We start from the raw sequence: 19,254 nt of genomic DNA, 5'->3' as shown, positions 1-19,254 counted from the left end.
TTTCTTTATGTTTCATTTGACATGCTAAAGACGTTCATTTTAATATTTTTACTCAATCTCTGTTCTTTTAATATTTGTTATTCTTGTTTATATTTGTTTTCAACGTATGGTCATAAATGAAGTATAATTAAACAAAGATATCGATTAAATATACTTTTATCATTTTTTAAAATTACAATATGTTTAAATTTTTAATATAAAAAATACAGTTATTATATTTTTCATTTTACAATGTTTATGTAAAATAATGATTTCACAAAAATATAATATATATATATAAGTATATGTAAGTATTTTGAAGCATTGCTCAGCAATAATTTAAATTAAATTTAAATTTAAACAAAAAAAAAAATTTAACTCAGCAACAAGGTAAATAAAATATATATAAACAGAATATATCTATTTTAATATATGTTCAAAATTATATTTATTTTTTATACAAATTGACATCAAATTCAAATCAATTATTTATTGTAAATTTTGTAAATATGAATATAAATAATATAATAAACAAAGTTCTATTTAATTAATATTTTATTATACTGAATCTGATTTCAAATTATTATTTACTACAAATCCATTTTTGATATTAATAATTGATTAGTGCTTGATAATCATTATCAACTGTTACATTTGAATATTTCTTTATAAAGTATAAAAAGATATAAAATCAAACAATAATAAATTAATTAATAAATCTGCACATAATTTAAAAAAATATATATATAAAATATATAAAGTAAAAAAAACTATATAGAATATAAAATCTTCATATAATTTAAATAAAAATATATTGAAATAAATATAAGAAAATATTAACACTTATACTACATTAATTTCCAATTTAAAATCTAAATTGTAATATATATTCAAATTGTTATATATATTTTTTAGAATTAAAATTTCGTGCATTCTAATTAATGATTACAATTTGATAGAAATATGTTTAAAATATTGTTATAAACTAGAGATTCAAAAATTAAAACATTATTATAATGGAAGAAATTCAAAAACAAATTAATAAATTTATTAAAATTAAATCACTATTCTCAATGTTTCAGAATTTTAAACATTGATAAATTCTCTATGAAATATCTTTTACACGTCATCTGGACAAGAATGAAGTTGCTTCTGATTTTATACTTATAGCAGATTGCAAACTCATCATAGAACCCCTAAAAATATTAAATTATATAATTATATTTATGATATAGTAATTACATAAAAATTAAGAATTAAAAAAATACCTATAATGAGTTGAAGATAATGTCTCATAGAAGTACATAAGTTGTGCTTTATGGCTACTAATGGATGGAAGAAATTCTCCTGGATCATCTTGATTATGCCATTGTAATATATATATACCTGCTTCTTGCATTATGTGAGAACCCTGTATAAAAATAAATAAGTATTACATAATTATTATAATGTAATTATATTGTAAGTAAATTCCTTATAGAATCTTTAAAATTGTTTAAAAAAAAATGTATTAGCAAAATTAAAAATTTTTTATTTTTGATTTCTTATTTTGATTTGAAAAATTACTGCTTAAATTTTTTAACATTTATAATTGAATGTTATAATTGAATGTTAAAAAATTTACATTATATATACATTTTATTTTTTTTTCTATAATATATTATTATTTTTATTATAAATTAATAAATTATCCTATAAAAGGAAGAAAATAATTTCGAAAATGACTTATTTTTCATTTTGGAGTTCGAATATCATTCAATTCTATTATATGTATGATTATAATATAAATAAACAATATTTTATACAACATATTGCATATTTATACTATATTATGTATAATAAGGAATCAATAATAGGAAATTTTATATAAATTATTATGTATTTTAATTATACTTTTTATTTAAATTTTTTTTTATACTTACTTGAATACTTTCACCATCATGACAAATAATACTAGGTTCAACTTTAATGAAATGACCTTTGATTTCTTTTGTTTCTAATAGTTCTGCATCTTCATCTGTAACAGTTTCTGAAAAAATTATATTGATCATTTATATAATTATTACAAATAATTGGTAAAATTAAATTTTAATTTGGGCATTAACAATTTTTTAAATTTAAAATTATTTTACATTTTATTGATATATATGTACCTAAAGAACGATTAATTGTATCATCATGACCTTGATAAAGTACGGTAAATATGATATTATGGCGCATTACATCAAAATCCCATGTTAAAACTGATCCTGGATCATTTGAACGAATTATTATACGATGAATTTGTCCACGGCTTAAACTAATCGAATGATACAGATTATGTTCTTCTTGAGTAGATGTAGGTTCTAATTCCATTTTATATAGATGTTTCGGAACAATTCCTCCTTCGGTGATGTAAGTCTAATATAAATAGAAATAAATATTAAATATAGTTCTATTTATCTTATGATATATCTTATAATCTTTTATAAAGGATAACATAATAAATAATGCATACAGTATTTATTTATTACATATTTCGAACTTTTCACGCAAATACGTATGCATAGATATCATTTCCATCCCTAAAAGGGAATCCCCATTGAATTCAGTGAAGCAAATACCAGGTATTTCAACTTTTTTTTTTAATTTAATCCCTTTAAATATAATAATTAATAATTTTTCTTCTTTTTCTTCAATTTCAACGGGAATGCCCATGAAATTAGGCATCGTCTTTAAGTCCATAGTGATTTCGTATATAAAAAGGAATAGCATAAGGAAACAAATTGGAAATATGATGTGACATTTTTGTATTAATATATATGTAAGTACATAATTTATAAACATGTATGAACTATAAAGATATTATTACTAATTCTCGCATCACATATTTAAATTGACAATTGCTAAAAAGTCAACATCCAAATTAAGTATTTATAGAATATTTATAGAATAGTGAAATTGAAATTTAATATAAACCAGAATACGGAATTTTTTTTATATTTTATCTAACAATAAATATATCATTTTATGGTATCAAGGAGAATCTCTTAATAATTTATTTACATACATTGTCAATTATTCAATTTTTATTGTATAAAAGTTTATGTGATATCAATTTTTCCCTACAAAATGAACATTTATTTCATAAATTTTTAGAAATATATATATGTAAAAAAGTATTTTATATTTTATATATTCATCTTTGTTTTGTTTATTATATTTATATTTTTTGATAACAATTTATACAATTCTAGATAAAATATTGCGAAAGATGATGCAACTTTTTTTTCAAAAAATGAAAAATAATATTAATTTTGAAAAATATAAAAAAAAAGTTATAATCTATCTCACTTAATAAAAGTGCCAATTAAATGTTTAGCTATTCTATATATATCTATTTACTATACCATATTATAGCATAGTATATTATTTATTATTATAACATTAACACTTAATTACATTAATTATCAATTCTCACCTTATATCTTAATGATTATTAATTTGTTATTTTTTTTTCATCAATTGTTTTGAAAATTATTTATTCAAAAATTTAATTATAATTTCTAATATTTTATTTTTTTATATATGATTTATGTGAAATTCATATATTTAAAAAAAAAAAAATTTATATATTTAATTTATATTTAATTATATTTTAAATTAACATGATACCTAGAATTTAGTATTTTCGTGCATCAATTAGATAACATCTTACATGTATATTTCCTCTTTTTTTTGTTAATTATTAAATCAATTAATTATTAAATTAAAATATATTTTCAATAGGTGCAAATATTTCATAAAAAAAAAGATAATAATGAAACATAAAACAACAACAAAATATAACTACAATTTCCAACAAATAAATCAAAGATATAAAAATCCTTACGTTATTAGCAGTTGCGTTGAATATATAATATCTTCGAGGTACCATACCATATATCTCGCACACATTGTCCTACCATATTAAAATACATTAAGTATAAAATTTAATACTAAAAAATGTTAATCACTGGAAGTACTAATTTTTATATTACTTTTTACCGCATGTAAATGAAAACATACACGTTCATATCTGAGAGGAAGATACGTTTTATTAATGTTAACATTACATTTTATATCTAAATCAAAAATCAATAAATTATAATTATTCATTCTTACCTCAGACGATCCTCCAAGAAAATCTGGCATAAATTCAGGATCAATATAATCACTTAAATTGCCTGGACCTTGTTCTTGATAATTGGTGCCACAGTAAAATATAAACTTTTTTCTTGTATTTTCATCTGTGAAATTTAAAAATATTAAAATACTTTTATATATAAAAATTAATACGTATAATAAAATATTATTTTCATTATTGCAATATTATTAAAAATGTTCGAGTTAATCTGTTAAAAAATAATGAAATGTAAATAACTTAGTAACATTAAAAAATTTATTTTTCTAAAGCAATTCTATTTTTTTATCAACATTACTTTGTCAAAATCAGCTTATATTTAGATTTTTTTTATCTTTTTTTATCTTTTTGTTTATTATATAAATTTAAAGCTTATGATTAAATACTTTAAACATATACAACACAATATATAAATGTGTATATATATATGTATATATATATATTTATTTCTTAAAAATAAATAAATTAAAAACAAATATTGTAAATCAAATATTATTTTTAATTATAAGCATAAAAAATTAAAATTTTAAAAAATTTATTATATATTATCTATAATTCTGTATAATTTCATTAAAATTGTTTTAAAGATTTATTGAAATGTAATGTTTTTTTTATTTTTATTATTGAATTATTAATTAATTTAATATTTATAAGAAAATTGATTTATTTTAATATCGAATTATTTGTATATAAGTTTTATATTAGTATTATTGGAAAATTAATAGTATACTCATTAATAGTATAATCATGACATCTATGATTAGAAAATAGTACTAGTTATGTTTTTTTTTATATTTGCGATATATTAAGGATCGAAACCTCTTTTCTTTCTTTCTTCTTGTTTCAGACGTTGAATAATAAACATAGGTATGTAAAATACCTTTTATACAAATTATAATTATAATGAAATATAAATATATTTAAAATCATTATTTAATCAATTTATTATAATTCAATATATATTTGATAGTTGATTTGTAATTTATATTTTATATTATATTTTATATTAAAGTCATGAATTTTGAATAATAATAATGCAATAAGAAAATCGATATGATTACATCATGTATTAAGTAAATTTTATACAAAATTATTTTTATTTACTTTTTTTCTAATAAAAAAAGCAGTTAAAATCAGCAGTTATAATTTTGTTATTATTTTATTAAATATTTTGAGGAAAATATCATTTAATAATTATGGAAAATTATTTTGAATGAAATGAATACAAAAATAATGACATCGAATGTAATAAAAGTTATTTCTATAATTGTATCAAAAATAAATAATTTCTTGAATTATGCCTCTTAAAAATTCGTTAAAAATAACGTTTATTGAAATTTTAAATATATTAATTTTGCAGATAAATTTAATAATATATCAAAAAAAAAAAATTGAAAAATATTGGCAGCCATTTGCTAAAAACAATAGGAATAGATTTTACTTATAATAAAAAAATTTATAAACATTCCTTTAAAGATTGACTATTTTTGAAAATAAGAATATATTTCAAAAATCAAGAAATTATTTTATTTATTTATTTGTAATTTTTATAATAAATTTTTAAATTAATACTTTTCATTTCGATAAATATTATCTTTAATAATAAAGACAGCAAAAAGATTTTTTTTATTATTAGATATTCAATCACGGAAAATGACTATCAAATATTCAGATATGATTACAGTTATTTTTAATGAATAATTAATAGAGAAAATATATATGAAATAATTCGAAGTTTAAGTCATAAATAAGAACAAAATTAGCTAATTGATAAAATTAAAAATTAGTTAATAAATAATATATGGATTAAAATAAGTATATAAAATTTTGTATGTCAAAATTCATTTTTTATTCATAAAATTAAATGTAAAAATTGATCTTTTAATTTTTTCTGCTATTTCTATAAATACTTTTATTTATAAAATTTATATGAAAATATATAAATGAGCTAAGAATTAATATTTTAAAATACGATCAAATATTGTATTATATATTATAAAGTAATTATAAATTTATATTGTATCATTAGAAATTCAAATATAATTCATATCAATTCTTTTATACAAATATGATTTAATAGAAATGTTTATTAATTTTCCATTTCTTAACATAGATTGGAAAAATGGTTTAAAATAATCAGTTTTCAAATGTATTAATTTTTTCTATATCGATATACATGCACTGTTTGCCCGCTATGTCATTTAAAATTATAAAATTGTTTCTCCATGCTTCTTAATAAAAATTGAAAAACTAAAATAATGAGTTTTTATATGTAAATTATCAAATTAATTTTTTATATATCGATACATATACATTGTTTGCCCGCTATGTCATTCAATATTTCTTCATTTCTTCATTTCTTTTTAAGATTAGAAAATTTACAAATACTTACGCTTCAGTGTATTTCATCATTTTATTATTTTTAAAATTATATATAAATTGAATATGGAGATTAAAGATGCTAAAAGAGAATCTATAAATATTCTGTACTTCGTTTTTTTTCTTCAATTTGATCTTTTTTTTTTCTTTTATTTATCTAATATCGTTTTTCTTGTTTTTTTCTCTATTTTGATGAATGTATCCAAACATTTTGAATAATATGAAGAATTGTTTTCATTATTGAAAACAATTTTAAATTACTATAATTTTCAATTAATTAAAAAATAGCAGTAATTTTTTAATTATCATCCCTTTTCTGTCTTAAAAATAAAATAAAAAATAATTATAAAATGAAATTAAACTTTTTGCATATATTTTTGCATAAATTTTTATTGTGAAAGTAGAAAAAAATTAGTTAAATATTCATTTAAATATTCATTTTACTTTGAAAAAAATATGACAAACAAATTTTATATTATATAAGTCTGAAATTAAAATCGTTAATGAAATTATTCGATAAAATATTGTTATTTAAAAATTGAGTTTTCAAAATTTATTATATTATAAATTATATTAATTAATAATTATATTATATTTATAAATGTAATAAATAAAAATTTAAAATTTAGAATAATAAATGACAACATTTTTTAAAAAAAAATAGCAAAAGAAAGATTTTCAAAAGAAGACCTAAAAGTAATCATTAAAATAGTTTTATATATATATATATTAAAATATTACAGAATAATCTTTTTATTGCACAAAAATACGATGGATATGTCTTCAAATAAAATAATGATTCCAAGCATAAAAATGAATAATTAAAATAAAATAAAATTTTCTGAAAATAATATAACATATTGAAATAGTTTCTATAAAATTTAAACTCAAATTCCATCGAACATTTGTGGGATCATATAAAAAAAAATAAATTTCGTAAAGTGTAAATTTGAATTGCCATAAAAATTATATTATATATAATAAAATATTTATAAATTCACATAGCTTCAAAAACTCATCATCATGTAAACATATAAATTATTAATATAATATAATATAAAAGAAAATGTAGAGTATGTTAATAAATATTTTTAGAGAATATAATAAGAGAAAAAAAAGCCAATCGATTAAATTATCTGAATCAAATCAAATAAATCTTCTGTTTGCCAGGCAATTGTTCTAATCATTAAAAGCTATCCAAGATCGATTAGCAACTTTTTTTTTCCTTGTCCATATAACAATCATAAAAATAAACAAATGAAAGACATTGATGCATATATTTATTCTATTAATTATTTAATAGGATTAATATTAAATAAAAAAATTATATTAATCTATAAAATTATCTAAAAATAATAATTTAAAAATTAATAAAATTAATAGAATTAATTTAAAAATTAAAAAATTAGTACCTGTTATCAATAAAATTAACAATTTCATTCGATTCTTGTTGATTAATCCATATCGAAATTAATATGTAATAATAATATGATTTTATAAAATTTGATTATTTACTCACTTATAAACGTGCTTATCAGCGTCCACAATATAGGGAAACATCTAGGTGCTCGCATAATTAAAACTCTTCCCATTGTTTCTGGATAATTTATTTCAACGATTTCAATAATGCGTAATAAAGCCTAAAATAAAATAGAAAAATAATAATTTGAAAAGAAATTATTTATTTTTCGATTTCAATTTGCTATGTGGATATTATATTAAATGAGAATAATATGAAAAAAAATAAAATCTAAGTATGTAAGTAATAATGTATATTATTATTATTATTATTATTATTATTATTATTATTATTATATACTTATTAAACAAAAAATATATTATAAGTTATATTAAATAAATTTTATGTACCTTTATACCAGGTCTCCATAAGTGGCGCATATTTAGACCTTCAAGATCTATAAGTAAACACCATTGAGAAACTGGATGACCAGAAACAGCAGTTGCTTCTTCCATTAGAACTAATCCTTCTTCACAAATATGTAATACCTATAATAATTGTGAATATTATAAGAAACTATATAATATAATATATAATTTTATCATAGAAATAAGATTTACCAGCATCAATAAATCATCTTCTCCAATAGATTTCAATAATCCTTTTACGTCCATTTGCCCCATTCTTAAGATATATAAAGGTTGGCCATCTATAAATTGATAAATTTTATTATTTTATTATTATTAAATTATTATATTTGTCCTGATAAGATTTAATAATATAATAAAACTTTAACAAATAAATATAATAGAAAATATGATATGAATAATTAAAAAAATTTCTCTTAAAAAATATTATTTTTAACAAGTTTATAAAATAGATATAATTATAATTTTTATACAGCATAAAGAAACAATCAAAAAATATTTATTGCATATAAAAAAATTTAAGTTTCACATACAATATCTATATATAAATCATTGATATATTTAATGCCTTGATTTTTAGTGCATATTTTATTTTATAATAATTAAGAAATATATGTATTTTTTTATATTATAGACAAAGAATTTACTAATGATTATAAACAATAAAAATTAAAAATACCTTTATCAAAATAATGCCAACCACCAGGAAAATAATCTTTTACAACTTGTGGTACTTCGTATTCTTCAAGTAGTTTATCTATTTGGTGCTTTTTTCTCCAATGTAATGTCTGTGTTAACATTTCCTTTGCTTTTTCAATTGAAAATTCAGTTGCTCTTAAAAATCTCAAAAGTGTTGCATCTCCTGGTACTGAACTTCCTCGCAATTCTTTTATGCCTTGTCGTAATTGAATAAGTTTGCTTTCTTGCATCATATCAAGTTTTCCTAAATATCTTTCTATATAATCTGAAGATAACTGCATTTCTAAAATTATATTTTTTTTATTAAGGGTTTTAACAACTTCAATATAAGTTTTCCTATTTTTATTTTTATTTATTTTTAACTCAATAATTTTTTAAAAATTCCATATAAAATAATAAAAAATATAATATACCTCTATTTTGTAATTTATTGTCTGTATAAGAGTAAGTTTCTTCTTGATTAAGAGATTCTTGGTTTTTTACAATATTCCTAAAAAAAGAAATAAATAAATATATCATTTATTATTATACAGATATTTATATAATTAATTTTTTTATATAAAAAATAGAAAATTTTTGAAAAGTGCTTAAAAATATAAACATATTTTTTAGAATTTTAAACTTACCCTTCATCCTTTTCAGCCATCTCATTTGGATCCTTCCATGGAGCTACATATATAATACCTTCCTCCTTCAATTGATTTATAAAATATTCAATTATCTCTTTACCCTAAACAATATTCATTATATAACATTCATATATTTCATTAGAATAGAAAATATTATTTAAAAAAAACATTATCAAATATAACACCTTGGCAATATTTTGAGCATATTGTTTCATTGCTAATTTTTCCATTGAGTTTTCAAATCCAAAAAAATTTTTAATATCTAGACTTGCAGTTTGTTCAAAACATGTCCATTCTGAATTTTCAGGATGAACCTGTAATCATATCAAATTAATTTTTTTTCAACATTCATTTTTATAATTTACATTAAATTAATTTTATATAATAATATAAATTTTATTTAAAAAATATATATATATAAAATATTTTATTTATAAAATATTAAAAATTATTTGATTAAATTAATTATATCAATTATATTTGTTTATAAATTTTACATAATAAATAAAATCACAATTAATAAATTAATTTAAATACTTACAAAATACCTGCACTTTTCGATAACTGTTACTCTAGACGAAAAACTTTCATTATATGCTTCTATTTCTAGAATGCTATTTCGCCTATCTAAAACATTTTTTTGAATAAAATAGACAAAATCTACACCAATGATCTGAAATAAAAAAAAAAGTATGTAAAATATTGTAGTAGAATATATTAATTATATAATTTAAATATTATAATATTATCATATTTTAATAATAATTGATATGAAATAATTTATTATATTGCTAAACAAATCTAGATTTTTGAATTACAAAATTTGAATATTATCATATATTAGATCATTGAATTTATCTTAAAATAATATATTCTAGAATCATATTGAGTTAAAAAATTTTTTTTTTTAATTTTTAATATCAATTAACCACTTTTACATATACATACTTTTTTTAAAATATATGGAGCTTCAACATTTAATTTACACCGCCGTTCCGTTATTCTAATAGAACCATTTTTACTTTCTTCATCAGAAACTATTTCACAACCAACAAAAACAGGAATTTGCGGACAGGTAGGAAATCTGCGCTCATATGCCTATGAACAAAATAAAGATTTATAAGAATTAAATGTAAAAGCTTTTATAAATTAATATTAACAGTACATGCAAAAATCGTAAAATAGAAAACGTAAAAATTATATTATAAAATAAAATCTTAACATATAACATAACATAAATTAACAAGAGTTTATTGATAAAAATAAGTTTTAACTTGCTCTTTCTTCAGTCAAATAGCAATGCATTTTATTGTAATGTTTTTTTATATAAGATATTTATATTTTCAACATATCAAATTGAAATTGATATTTAATAATTTATTTAAATATTTTTATTCTATTTATTATTATTCTTATAAGAATATTCAAAATTATTAATTTATTATTTTGTACATGTGAGATAGATTTATATATATGTACATGTGCGTATTTTCATTATTTCCTTTATATTTTTTAATTTTCATTGGTAGTTATAGACATAAGAGAAGAAAGAAGAGAAAGAGAGAAGAGAAAGCGAGAGAGAGAAAGAGAGAGAGAGAGAGAGAGAGAGAGAGAGAGAGAGAGAGAGAGAGATTCAAATTTACTACTTTAGAAAAAAAATTTTTTACATAAAAATACTTTAATAAATTGTTTTTCATATTTATAATCTATCTATTATGACCAATATATTTTGTACTTTCATACATATATAAATATAAATTTAATATAATATATGATATTATTATTAATACTAATTTTAATAAATGAAGTACTGTCCACTAAAAAATAATTTTATATTTTCTTATAAAAGTAATTCTATAACTATTTTCAAATCTTTATCATGCAATGATTTTGACAATTTCATATTCTGATTTGCTTACTGAGATGTATCCATTGCTCGCTGGTGTTTAACTTAGTTGTAGCAGTTTGCAAGCTCGCATCATGACAATTAAGGAAGATACTTCAGGAATTGTCTGCTGTTATTTGCCTTCTGCTTTCTTGAATCTGAATTGGTGATGAGAGTGAGAATCAATGAAAGCGAATGATACAATGAAATTTAATATTCCGTATTCTATTGCAATTTTTATAACATAAAGTTCAAAATCTGAAATCGTACATATCGATAAAAAATCGTAAAAGCGGAGCAAAGATTTATGATATTATAAAAAACGTGATATTTTGATGATATGATTTATAAATTGAATCCTTAAATGAATTATTTTTCAAAATAACAAATAAATATATGATTTAAACAATTAAATCTAACTAAGATTGTAAAAAACACAACAATATATTTTCATAACAATATTATAAGACATTATATAAAAATCATATAAATTTACATTATCGTATTCTTCATGTATGTAATATTATTGTTTAATGTAGAAAATTGTTCAATATATAAATATATAAATATAATATATATATATAAATATTCAATATATAAATATATATAAATATAAAAGCATTTATGATTAGTCACAATAAAACTATAAGATATACACGTTAATTTTGCAAAAAATTAATACATAGAATTCATTTTTATATAAATAAAGTTAATAATATTTATTATTATCTTTATTTTTTATAATTTCTAATATTTTTTTTATAGAAATAGATTTAATTATTTATATAGTAAATATTTAATAAAAAGCAAATAAATTACATATCATTAGATAATATATATAATACAGAAAAGATGCAAGTTTTAAATGTTAGCATAAATGTTAAAGAAATATTTAAATACAACAGTGATTTTATGAAACAGTGCGATATAATAAATAAAACAATTTTAAAATCTTATCTATCAAGAATAAGAAAGAATATGTTGCATTTCGAGAATAAAATGATATGATATTGATATTCTAATGATATTATAATAAATTCTAATTCAAATTCGAATCTAAAGCATATATGTTTATAATTTCAATTTTTATATTGATCTGTATAGAATTAAATTTAAATCTAATAAAAAATTTAAAGAAAAACTTATTAAAAAAAATTATAAAATTATTAAAAATTATATTATGAATATTTTTAAAATAAAATGAGTCAAATCTGTTCGGATGATTCTCATGAAATTATTATCCGAAGGATTATCATCTAAGAAAAAAAATATATCAAAATATATCAAAATATATTCTGAAAAATATATTGTACATATATATATAAATCTAAAAAATATGTAAAAATCTCATTAATAAATTAAAATTGTTATTCATTAAGTTATAAAGATGAGGTTATGTATGGTTTCGCCTTTTGTATGAAATATAAATATGAATATGTCCAAAGATGATAAACCGAAAAACAAAAAATATGATGAATATTAAAAAATATCATAGAGAATGCAAAAAAAAAAATGAATTTTGTATAAATTATAAAAATATTCTGCTAATATTCGTTAAGAATCCAAAGACTCAACAGACATAGCTAGCATCCGATTTTTCCATCAATCATTATCTTTAACATCGAATGATTAAAATTTTATTTTATGCTTGTCCTATTCTTACATTTTTTATAATATCAATCTACATCATTATATTTTCAATGTGAATAAGATCACCAGTGATTAAGTCCACCAAAGCGAATTCACAAAAGCGAATATGGATTTGAACCTAATATAATTGCCAAAATCAAAACCTTATGTAATATAATAAATTCCTTTTGTGGAAAAATATAGTGTAAAATTTTATTGAAATCTTATGAAAATGTTATATTTTATTTTAAACTGTTTATCTGTAAGCAACTTTTTTATATTTTCAAATGTTTATTTTTTCAAATGTATTAAAAATATTATTGAATGAACAATATTTTTCATTGTATAATATATATTGTTTAATATTTTATGAAATCATTAGCAATCTTAGAGAGTCATTCTGGGATTAATATTATTTTTTTATACAAATATGTATAAAGTTTTATACACGTGAAAAAAAATTTACTAATAAATTGTATGAAATATTATTATATATAAAAATTATTATTTGCAATCAGTTTTAATTTATTTTATCACTTATAATCATTATAAATTTCTATCTCTAGTATTTGGCTTATGTCTTTTCTATTTCTTCTATATAAAATATTAATATCATTAGAAATAAATATTTCAGTACATAAAACAAAAAAAAGAAAAAGATAGAACTTATAAAACATAATATATAATGAACAGGATCTTTTTTTTAAAGTAAAATTATTGTAATAATTGCAAAGTGAATATTCCTAATTAATATTATAATCTTAGGTGTATAATTAAATAGCAAGATGCATTGGTGTTAAATATAATGTGTAAATTATATTAGGAATAAAAAAATTATGCATTGCTCAATATAAATTTAAAATATTATTATAAATATTTAAATAAAATAAAATTAATTTTTTTTGTATTAAAAAATTTGGCTGTGCTATTGATTTCAAAAAAAGAACAAGTTACTTGTGACTATTTTAAATATAAATAATAAAAAATTTAATAAAAGTGATAAATATAGAATATAATAGTAAAAATATAGAATAAAGTGTAAATAATCTATCTTTTTAATATCATTATTATTTTAATTATATATATATATATATTATGCACAGCAGAAAAGAAGACTGGAATAGGAAAAAAAAATATATATAATTTGTTCTCTTATTTATTGTTATTATTATATTAGAAAATTATATAATATTTATAAATATGAAATTTTTTGTCAAAAGTTATTATTATTATTATTATTAATATTATCTTTGTGATTATATAAAATATGTTGATATTTAATTAATCTATATTCCTTTTAATTCCTTCTTTTTAGCTTTGCACAATACATAATATTAAAATTATATTTTAATATATAAAATTTGAATTATTAATATCAAAACAAATATATCCATTTGTTTTCAAATTCAAAATTAACTAATAATGAATTCATTTTATTAATTTACATATTGTACGTAATTTAGTATTTAATCTATAAGTTACGTACATAATATATACATATTATATACTAAACATAATACAATGATTTGATAAAAAACAATATAAAATAACACAAATAATTTATATATCTATAATATTAAGGTAAAATAATAAATATATCAAATACATTACTACTAAAATAAAAAATATATAACAAACGCACCATCATCACGAGTGGAAAAGGATGCTTATACACCCGAACAGGCGATTGATATTGTTGAACCATATCACGTCTTCTTATAAATTGATCACTAATAAAAACTGTAAAAATATAAATAAAAATAAATAGGACTATTATAATGATTAATTTAATTAAATAGTAATTAAATACATTAACTGACCGAGAAAAAATAAATTTTATAGGTTATAATAAGCCAATTTTTAACCTTTTATTTCATTTAATATTAATATCTTTTCACTTTATAATTATTAAAAAATATTTCAATATGAATTATAAATTATGCAACTTATAAATAAAAACTTGATGTAATTAATATTTCATTATATACTATACAACACAGAAACAAAATAACATAAATATCATAAAAATAGTTTTTGGTAAATGGCACAAATATAGATTACAGTATAACCAATGAACACAAATCATGTATCCCTAGACTGGAACCAATCAGAAAGATTACATTGATTAAAATAGATAACATTTAAATATTCAAATAATTTTAAAACAAATTATATATTTATAACTATTTATTGTTTAAAAGATTTAATATAAAAAAGTATACATTTGTTTAATATAATTAAATATTAGTTTTCAGTGATATCTAAAAAAATTTACTTTATAATTTTTACTTTATAATATATTTATATTACTAAAGTTTATAAAATTTATTAATTATTATTTTATATATTATTATATTATTAATTTATAATTTAAAAAAAATTATTATTGACATTATCTTTCATTATCTAGTAGATAAAAATCTTTTTAGATGAAAGGTATTTATCGATCAGATGCTAGACGACTATAATATATAGAATGGAAATACCAGAAGGTTTAAAAAAATAGACATCTCATGTATGAAAACTGTGTATACAATAATAAATTTAATTTTCAAATTTTTTAAAAAATGGGAGTAGGTAAAAGTCAGTTTTCTGAAGATGAATTGCAAGATTATCAGGTACTATTATTTAATAATTGAATAATTCGTAAATTTTATTTATATTTTATATTTTAGGATTTGACATATTTTACGAAAAAAGAAGTTTTGCAGTAAGTATATTTACATCATTTATAATATATTTATAATATATCTTAATAATATCTTAATAATTATATCAATAAATTAAAGATATAATAAACTTTAAATTTTAAAGTACTTAAATTTCAAAATAAAAAAAAATTTATTTATTCAAGTTGTAATATTAATAATATTAATAAGATTTTATTGTAGTAATATTAATTTTTTTTATAAAATTATTTTATATCAAAAATCAAAAATAATTTTTATACTTTTATATATTATTTTTGTATTTTTATATTTTAATTAAATTATTTATAAAAAATTACTAATTGATGTTTAAAATTTTTTATTATGTATGACAGTGCACATCAAAAGTTTAAAGCACTTGCTCCAGAGAAGGTTGGTCATAATAGAAATGCAAAACTTCCAATGTCTAAAATCTTACAATATCCTGAATTAAGAGTAAATCCTTTTGGAGATAGAATTTGTAAAGTTTTTAGTTCAAGCCAAGATGGAGATTGTACCTTTGAAGACTTTTTAGACATGATGTCTGTTTTTAGTGACGCAGCTCCAAAAGCTGTCAAAGCAGAACATGCATTTAGAATATTTGGTAATATTTATATCTTATTTTTCTTTTATATCTCTATAAATTTTATTTTTATATATTAATTAAGTTATAACAAATTATATGTAGATTTTGATGGAGATGATATGCTTGGTATTGGAGATTTAAGACAAGTAGTAGATAGACTTACTACTCCACAAAGATTAAATGAAACAGATATGCAACAAGTTCTTCAATATATACTTGATGAAGCAGATTTAGATGATGATGGTGCACTTAGCTTTGCAGAATTTGAACATATAATAGAAAAAAGTAGTGATTTTTCAAAGTAAATATAATCATTTATAATATGAATTTATTAAGTTACACATTGAATATGGTATTTAATATTCATATTTGTTTTCAGAAGCTTCTGCATACGTTTATGAAATATAGAATATTAGTAAAAAGTAGTAAAAGAACAATATAAGACTGAACATTATATTATTGAAGTATTTCAATATACTCAATAAGCCTAATAATATTTAGTGTAAAAAAAACACAATCTTATGAATTTAAAGTGTGCCAATATTTTCTAAAGGCCTACTATATTAAAAATAACTTTCTTGTTTTCTAAAAGAATATAGTTATAGAATTTTTTTAAACTAAACTGCCATATACAATTAATAATATATAATATAATAATTTATTAAAACGTTCATTGACTTTAAATTAAATTAAATTAAATAAATTAAATAATTAAATTTCTTTAATATTTTGATGCAAATGTTATATAGATTAAAATATTTACACATATATAAAATTATTATATCGAATTGTATAAATATTTATAATATTATTAAATTTAATTAATTTATATAATTATATCTCTCTATAATTATACAATATATATATCTTATAATTATATCTTATATAATACATAATTATATATAATAATGTTTTTTTTTACATATAAAATATTAAGATATTTATCCTATTATTTAATTGATGTTTATTTATTATACACATACCAATTTTTAAAAAATATATAAATTTATATAGAAAGGAAAATTAATATTTATTTATTGATTTTTATTGATTTTTTATTAATTTATATTAAAAATATATATTAATAAATTAGGTCGATCGCTACTTATATAGAAGTGCAATATGAAATTAATTATAGAATAATATTTATAATTACTCAACAAATAATAGTTTGAAAAAAATTATGATTTGTGCAAAGAATTAGGATATTATACTAGCAGAATTGAAAAAGTTTTTTTTACTCATTTATAATTCTATATTGAAATTTAATTTTAATTCCAATCATTGTTAAGTATAAATTAACACATTTCCTGAAAATATCGATTTTTGTTTTCGATATAAGTTATAAATCGAATTAATGAAAAGTATCGATATCTATCTAGATATCGAATCATTTTCATTCCAATAAAATATTTTAATCACAAAAAGTTTATATCATTCATATATTGAAAGTTATAAATTTATAGAAAGAATGACAAAAAATGGACTTGAAATTTGATTTAATTTAATTTAATTTATTATTTATAAATAAACATTATTTTATTAGAATTTTTATTTTGTAAATAATCGAATATAACAAATATATTTTATATATATGTCTTTTATTATTTATTTTTATTTTACTTTAATAATTGTGACTTATTTGTTGATTATGAATTCAATAAAATTATAAAATGATTGTTGATGATTTAAATAATATTATAAAAATAGTATACAATATATTATAAAATAGTATAATATATATACAAATATTTTTAAATAAATAAAAAATACACAAAAACAATGGAATAATTCAAATTGATGCAATTTTTCAAATGTTACAGTATATACATATCGGTGATTATTTGTGTATAATACAATTTTATTTTCATTAAAAAAAGAACAAATTAATTTTCAATTTATTTAAAAACTTAAAATTGTAATGATATATTATGTTTTCTTAAATATAAAGAAGCTATAGATTTTTGAGGTTAATGACATTTTTTTATTTAGGTTGTGCAAATCTAAATTATCATGTTTTTGTAAAATGAATTTAATACTTTCGATTACATAAAGAGTATTTATATTTTTTTGAATAATTTGTATCTGAATTATTCATAATTATGAAATATAATTTATAACGTATATTTATTTTATTTATGGATTTGTTTGAAAGATTAAATATTATCATTTTTCGATTTTTTAAATTTCGCTTAAATAACATAATTTATAATATGATTATTAATAACATAGAAATTTTTTTTTAATAAGTATTGTCACAATGAAATTGCTTTTAGTTATTGAATCATAGTACTTACTTATGAAGTAAGTAACATGTGAGATTAGTAAAATTTTAATCCCCTGTGTACAATTATCGTTTTATCATTATTATTATATTAATCTTTTATTGGCAATACAATTAATATAACAATTAAAAAATTTAATACATATATGAACAAAAAAAATCGTATAAAGTAATATATTTAACACTAGTTTAAACGTAATTATTTTATATTTAAAATTTTAAAAAAATGCTTCTTTTATTTATTACATGATTTTAGTTTGCATTTATTACTTTGAAACATATTAAAAACATTTATATTCTTAACAATAAAATATAAATGAATACGAAATTTATTTTAATAATATTTATTAATAAATTTTATTAATAAATAACAAAATAAAATTATGACTAGATCGTAACAATTAAAAAATAAAATCTATATCAATATTTTCTAAATACCTGTATTTAT

The 19,254-nt window shown here is 18.0% G+C and overlaps 2 protein-coding genes across 5 annotated transcripts; one reads left to right on the top strand and one right to left on the bottom strand.

The window, feature by feature from the left end:
* Positions 1 to 999: 999 nt before the first annotated feature.
* LOC551515 (protein real-time) lies at positions 1,000 to 15,173 on the bottom strand. Of its 3 annotated transcripts, none has more exons than XM_006560615.3 (17): positions 15,070 to 15,173; positions 14,892 to 14,989; positions 10,684 to 10,833; positions 10,277 to 10,408; positions 9,921 to 10,049; positions 9,733 to 9,836; positions 9,520 to 9,596; positions 9,087 to 9,389; positions 8,600 to 8,688; positions 8,390 to 8,527; positions 8,040 to 8,160; positions 4,123 to 4,247; positions 3,851 to 3,919; positions 2,133 to 2,379; positions 1,902 to 2,008; positions 1,248 to 1,390; positions 1,000 to 1,175 (listed from the first exon to the last, which is right to left on the bottom strand). In XM_006560615.3, exons 2-17 carry the CDS (start codon positions 14,952 to 14,954, stop codon positions 1,106 to 1,108), a joined length of 2,067 nt encoding a protein of 688 aa, XP_006560678.1. In that variant the 5' UTR covers positions 14,955 to 14,989; positions 15,070 to 15,173; the 3' UTR covers positions 1,000 to 1,105. The 3 variants fall into 3 exon arrangements, with proteins under 3 accessions (XP_006560678.1, XP_623913.2, XP_006560679.1); XM_006560616.3 differs by having other exon boundaries at positions 1,012 to 1,175; positions 1,902 to 1,996; XM_623910.6 differs by lacking the exon at positions 3,851 to 3,919.
* A 536-nt stretch (positions 15,174 to 15,709) lies between these two features.
* Positions 15,710 to 17,096, top strand: LOC551605 (calcium and integrin-binding protein 1). 2 transcript variants are annotated; one of them, XM_623996.5, is made up of 5 exons: positions 15,710 to 15,867; positions 15,925 to 15,959; positions 16,293 to 16,540; positions 16,625 to 16,823; positions 16,902 to 17,096. In XM_623996.5, exons 1-5 carry the CDS (start codon positions 15,817 to 15,819, stop codon positions 16,921 to 16,923), a joined length of 555 nt encoding a protein of 184 aa, XP_623999.1. In that variant the 5' UTR covers positions 15,710 to 15,816; the 3' UTR covers positions 16,924 to 17,096. The 2 variants fall into 2 exon arrangements, with proteins under 2 accessions (XP_623999.1, XP_006560676.1); XM_006560613.3 differs by having other exon boundaries at positions 16,905 to 17,093.
* The last annotated feature ends 2,158 nt before the right edge of the window (positions 17,097 to 19,254 follow it).

The sequence above is a fragment of the Apis mellifera genome, linkage group LG4, assembly GCF_003254395.2.
Source record: "Apis mellifera strain DH4 linkage group LG4, Amel_HAv3.1, whole genome shotgun sequence".
NCBI lineage: Eukaryota > Metazoa > Arthropoda > Insecta > Hymenoptera > Apidae > Apis > Apis mellifera.
The sequence above is the reverse complement of the archived record's forward strand: the minus strand, read 5'-3'. Positions and strand labels throughout refer to the sequence as shown.

What these genes read in the sequence shown, in the direction of transcription:
- LOC551515 (XM_006560615.3), bottom strand. Translation starts at nt 14,954, where the DNA reads ATGGTTCAACAATATCAATCGCCTGTTCGGGTGTATAAGCATCCTTTT. An exon ending in ATGCTCAAAATATTGCCAAG is followed by an intron (nt 9,837 to 9,920) that starts GTGTTATATTTG and finishes AATATTGTTTAG; the next exon opens with GGTAAAGAGATAATTGAATA. An exon ending in TATGGAGACCTGGTATAAAG is followed by an intron (nt 8,161 to 8,389) that starts GTACATAAAATT and finishes ATTTTATTTTAG; the next exon opens with GCTTTATTACGCATTATTGA.
- LOC551605 (XM_623996.5), top strand. Translation starts at nt 15,817, where the DNA reads ATGGGAGTAGGTAAAAGTCAGTTTTCTGAAGATGAATTGCAAGATTAT. An exon ending in ACATGCATTTAGAATATTTG is followed by an intron (nt 16,541 to 16,624) that starts GTAATATTTATA and finishes AATTATATGTAG; the next exon opens with ATTTTGATGGAGATGATATG. An exon ending in AAAAGTAGTGATTTTTCAAA is followed by an intron (nt 16,824 to 16,901) that starts GTAAATATAATC and finishes ATTTGTTTTCAG; the next exon opens with AAGCTTCTGCATACGTTTAT.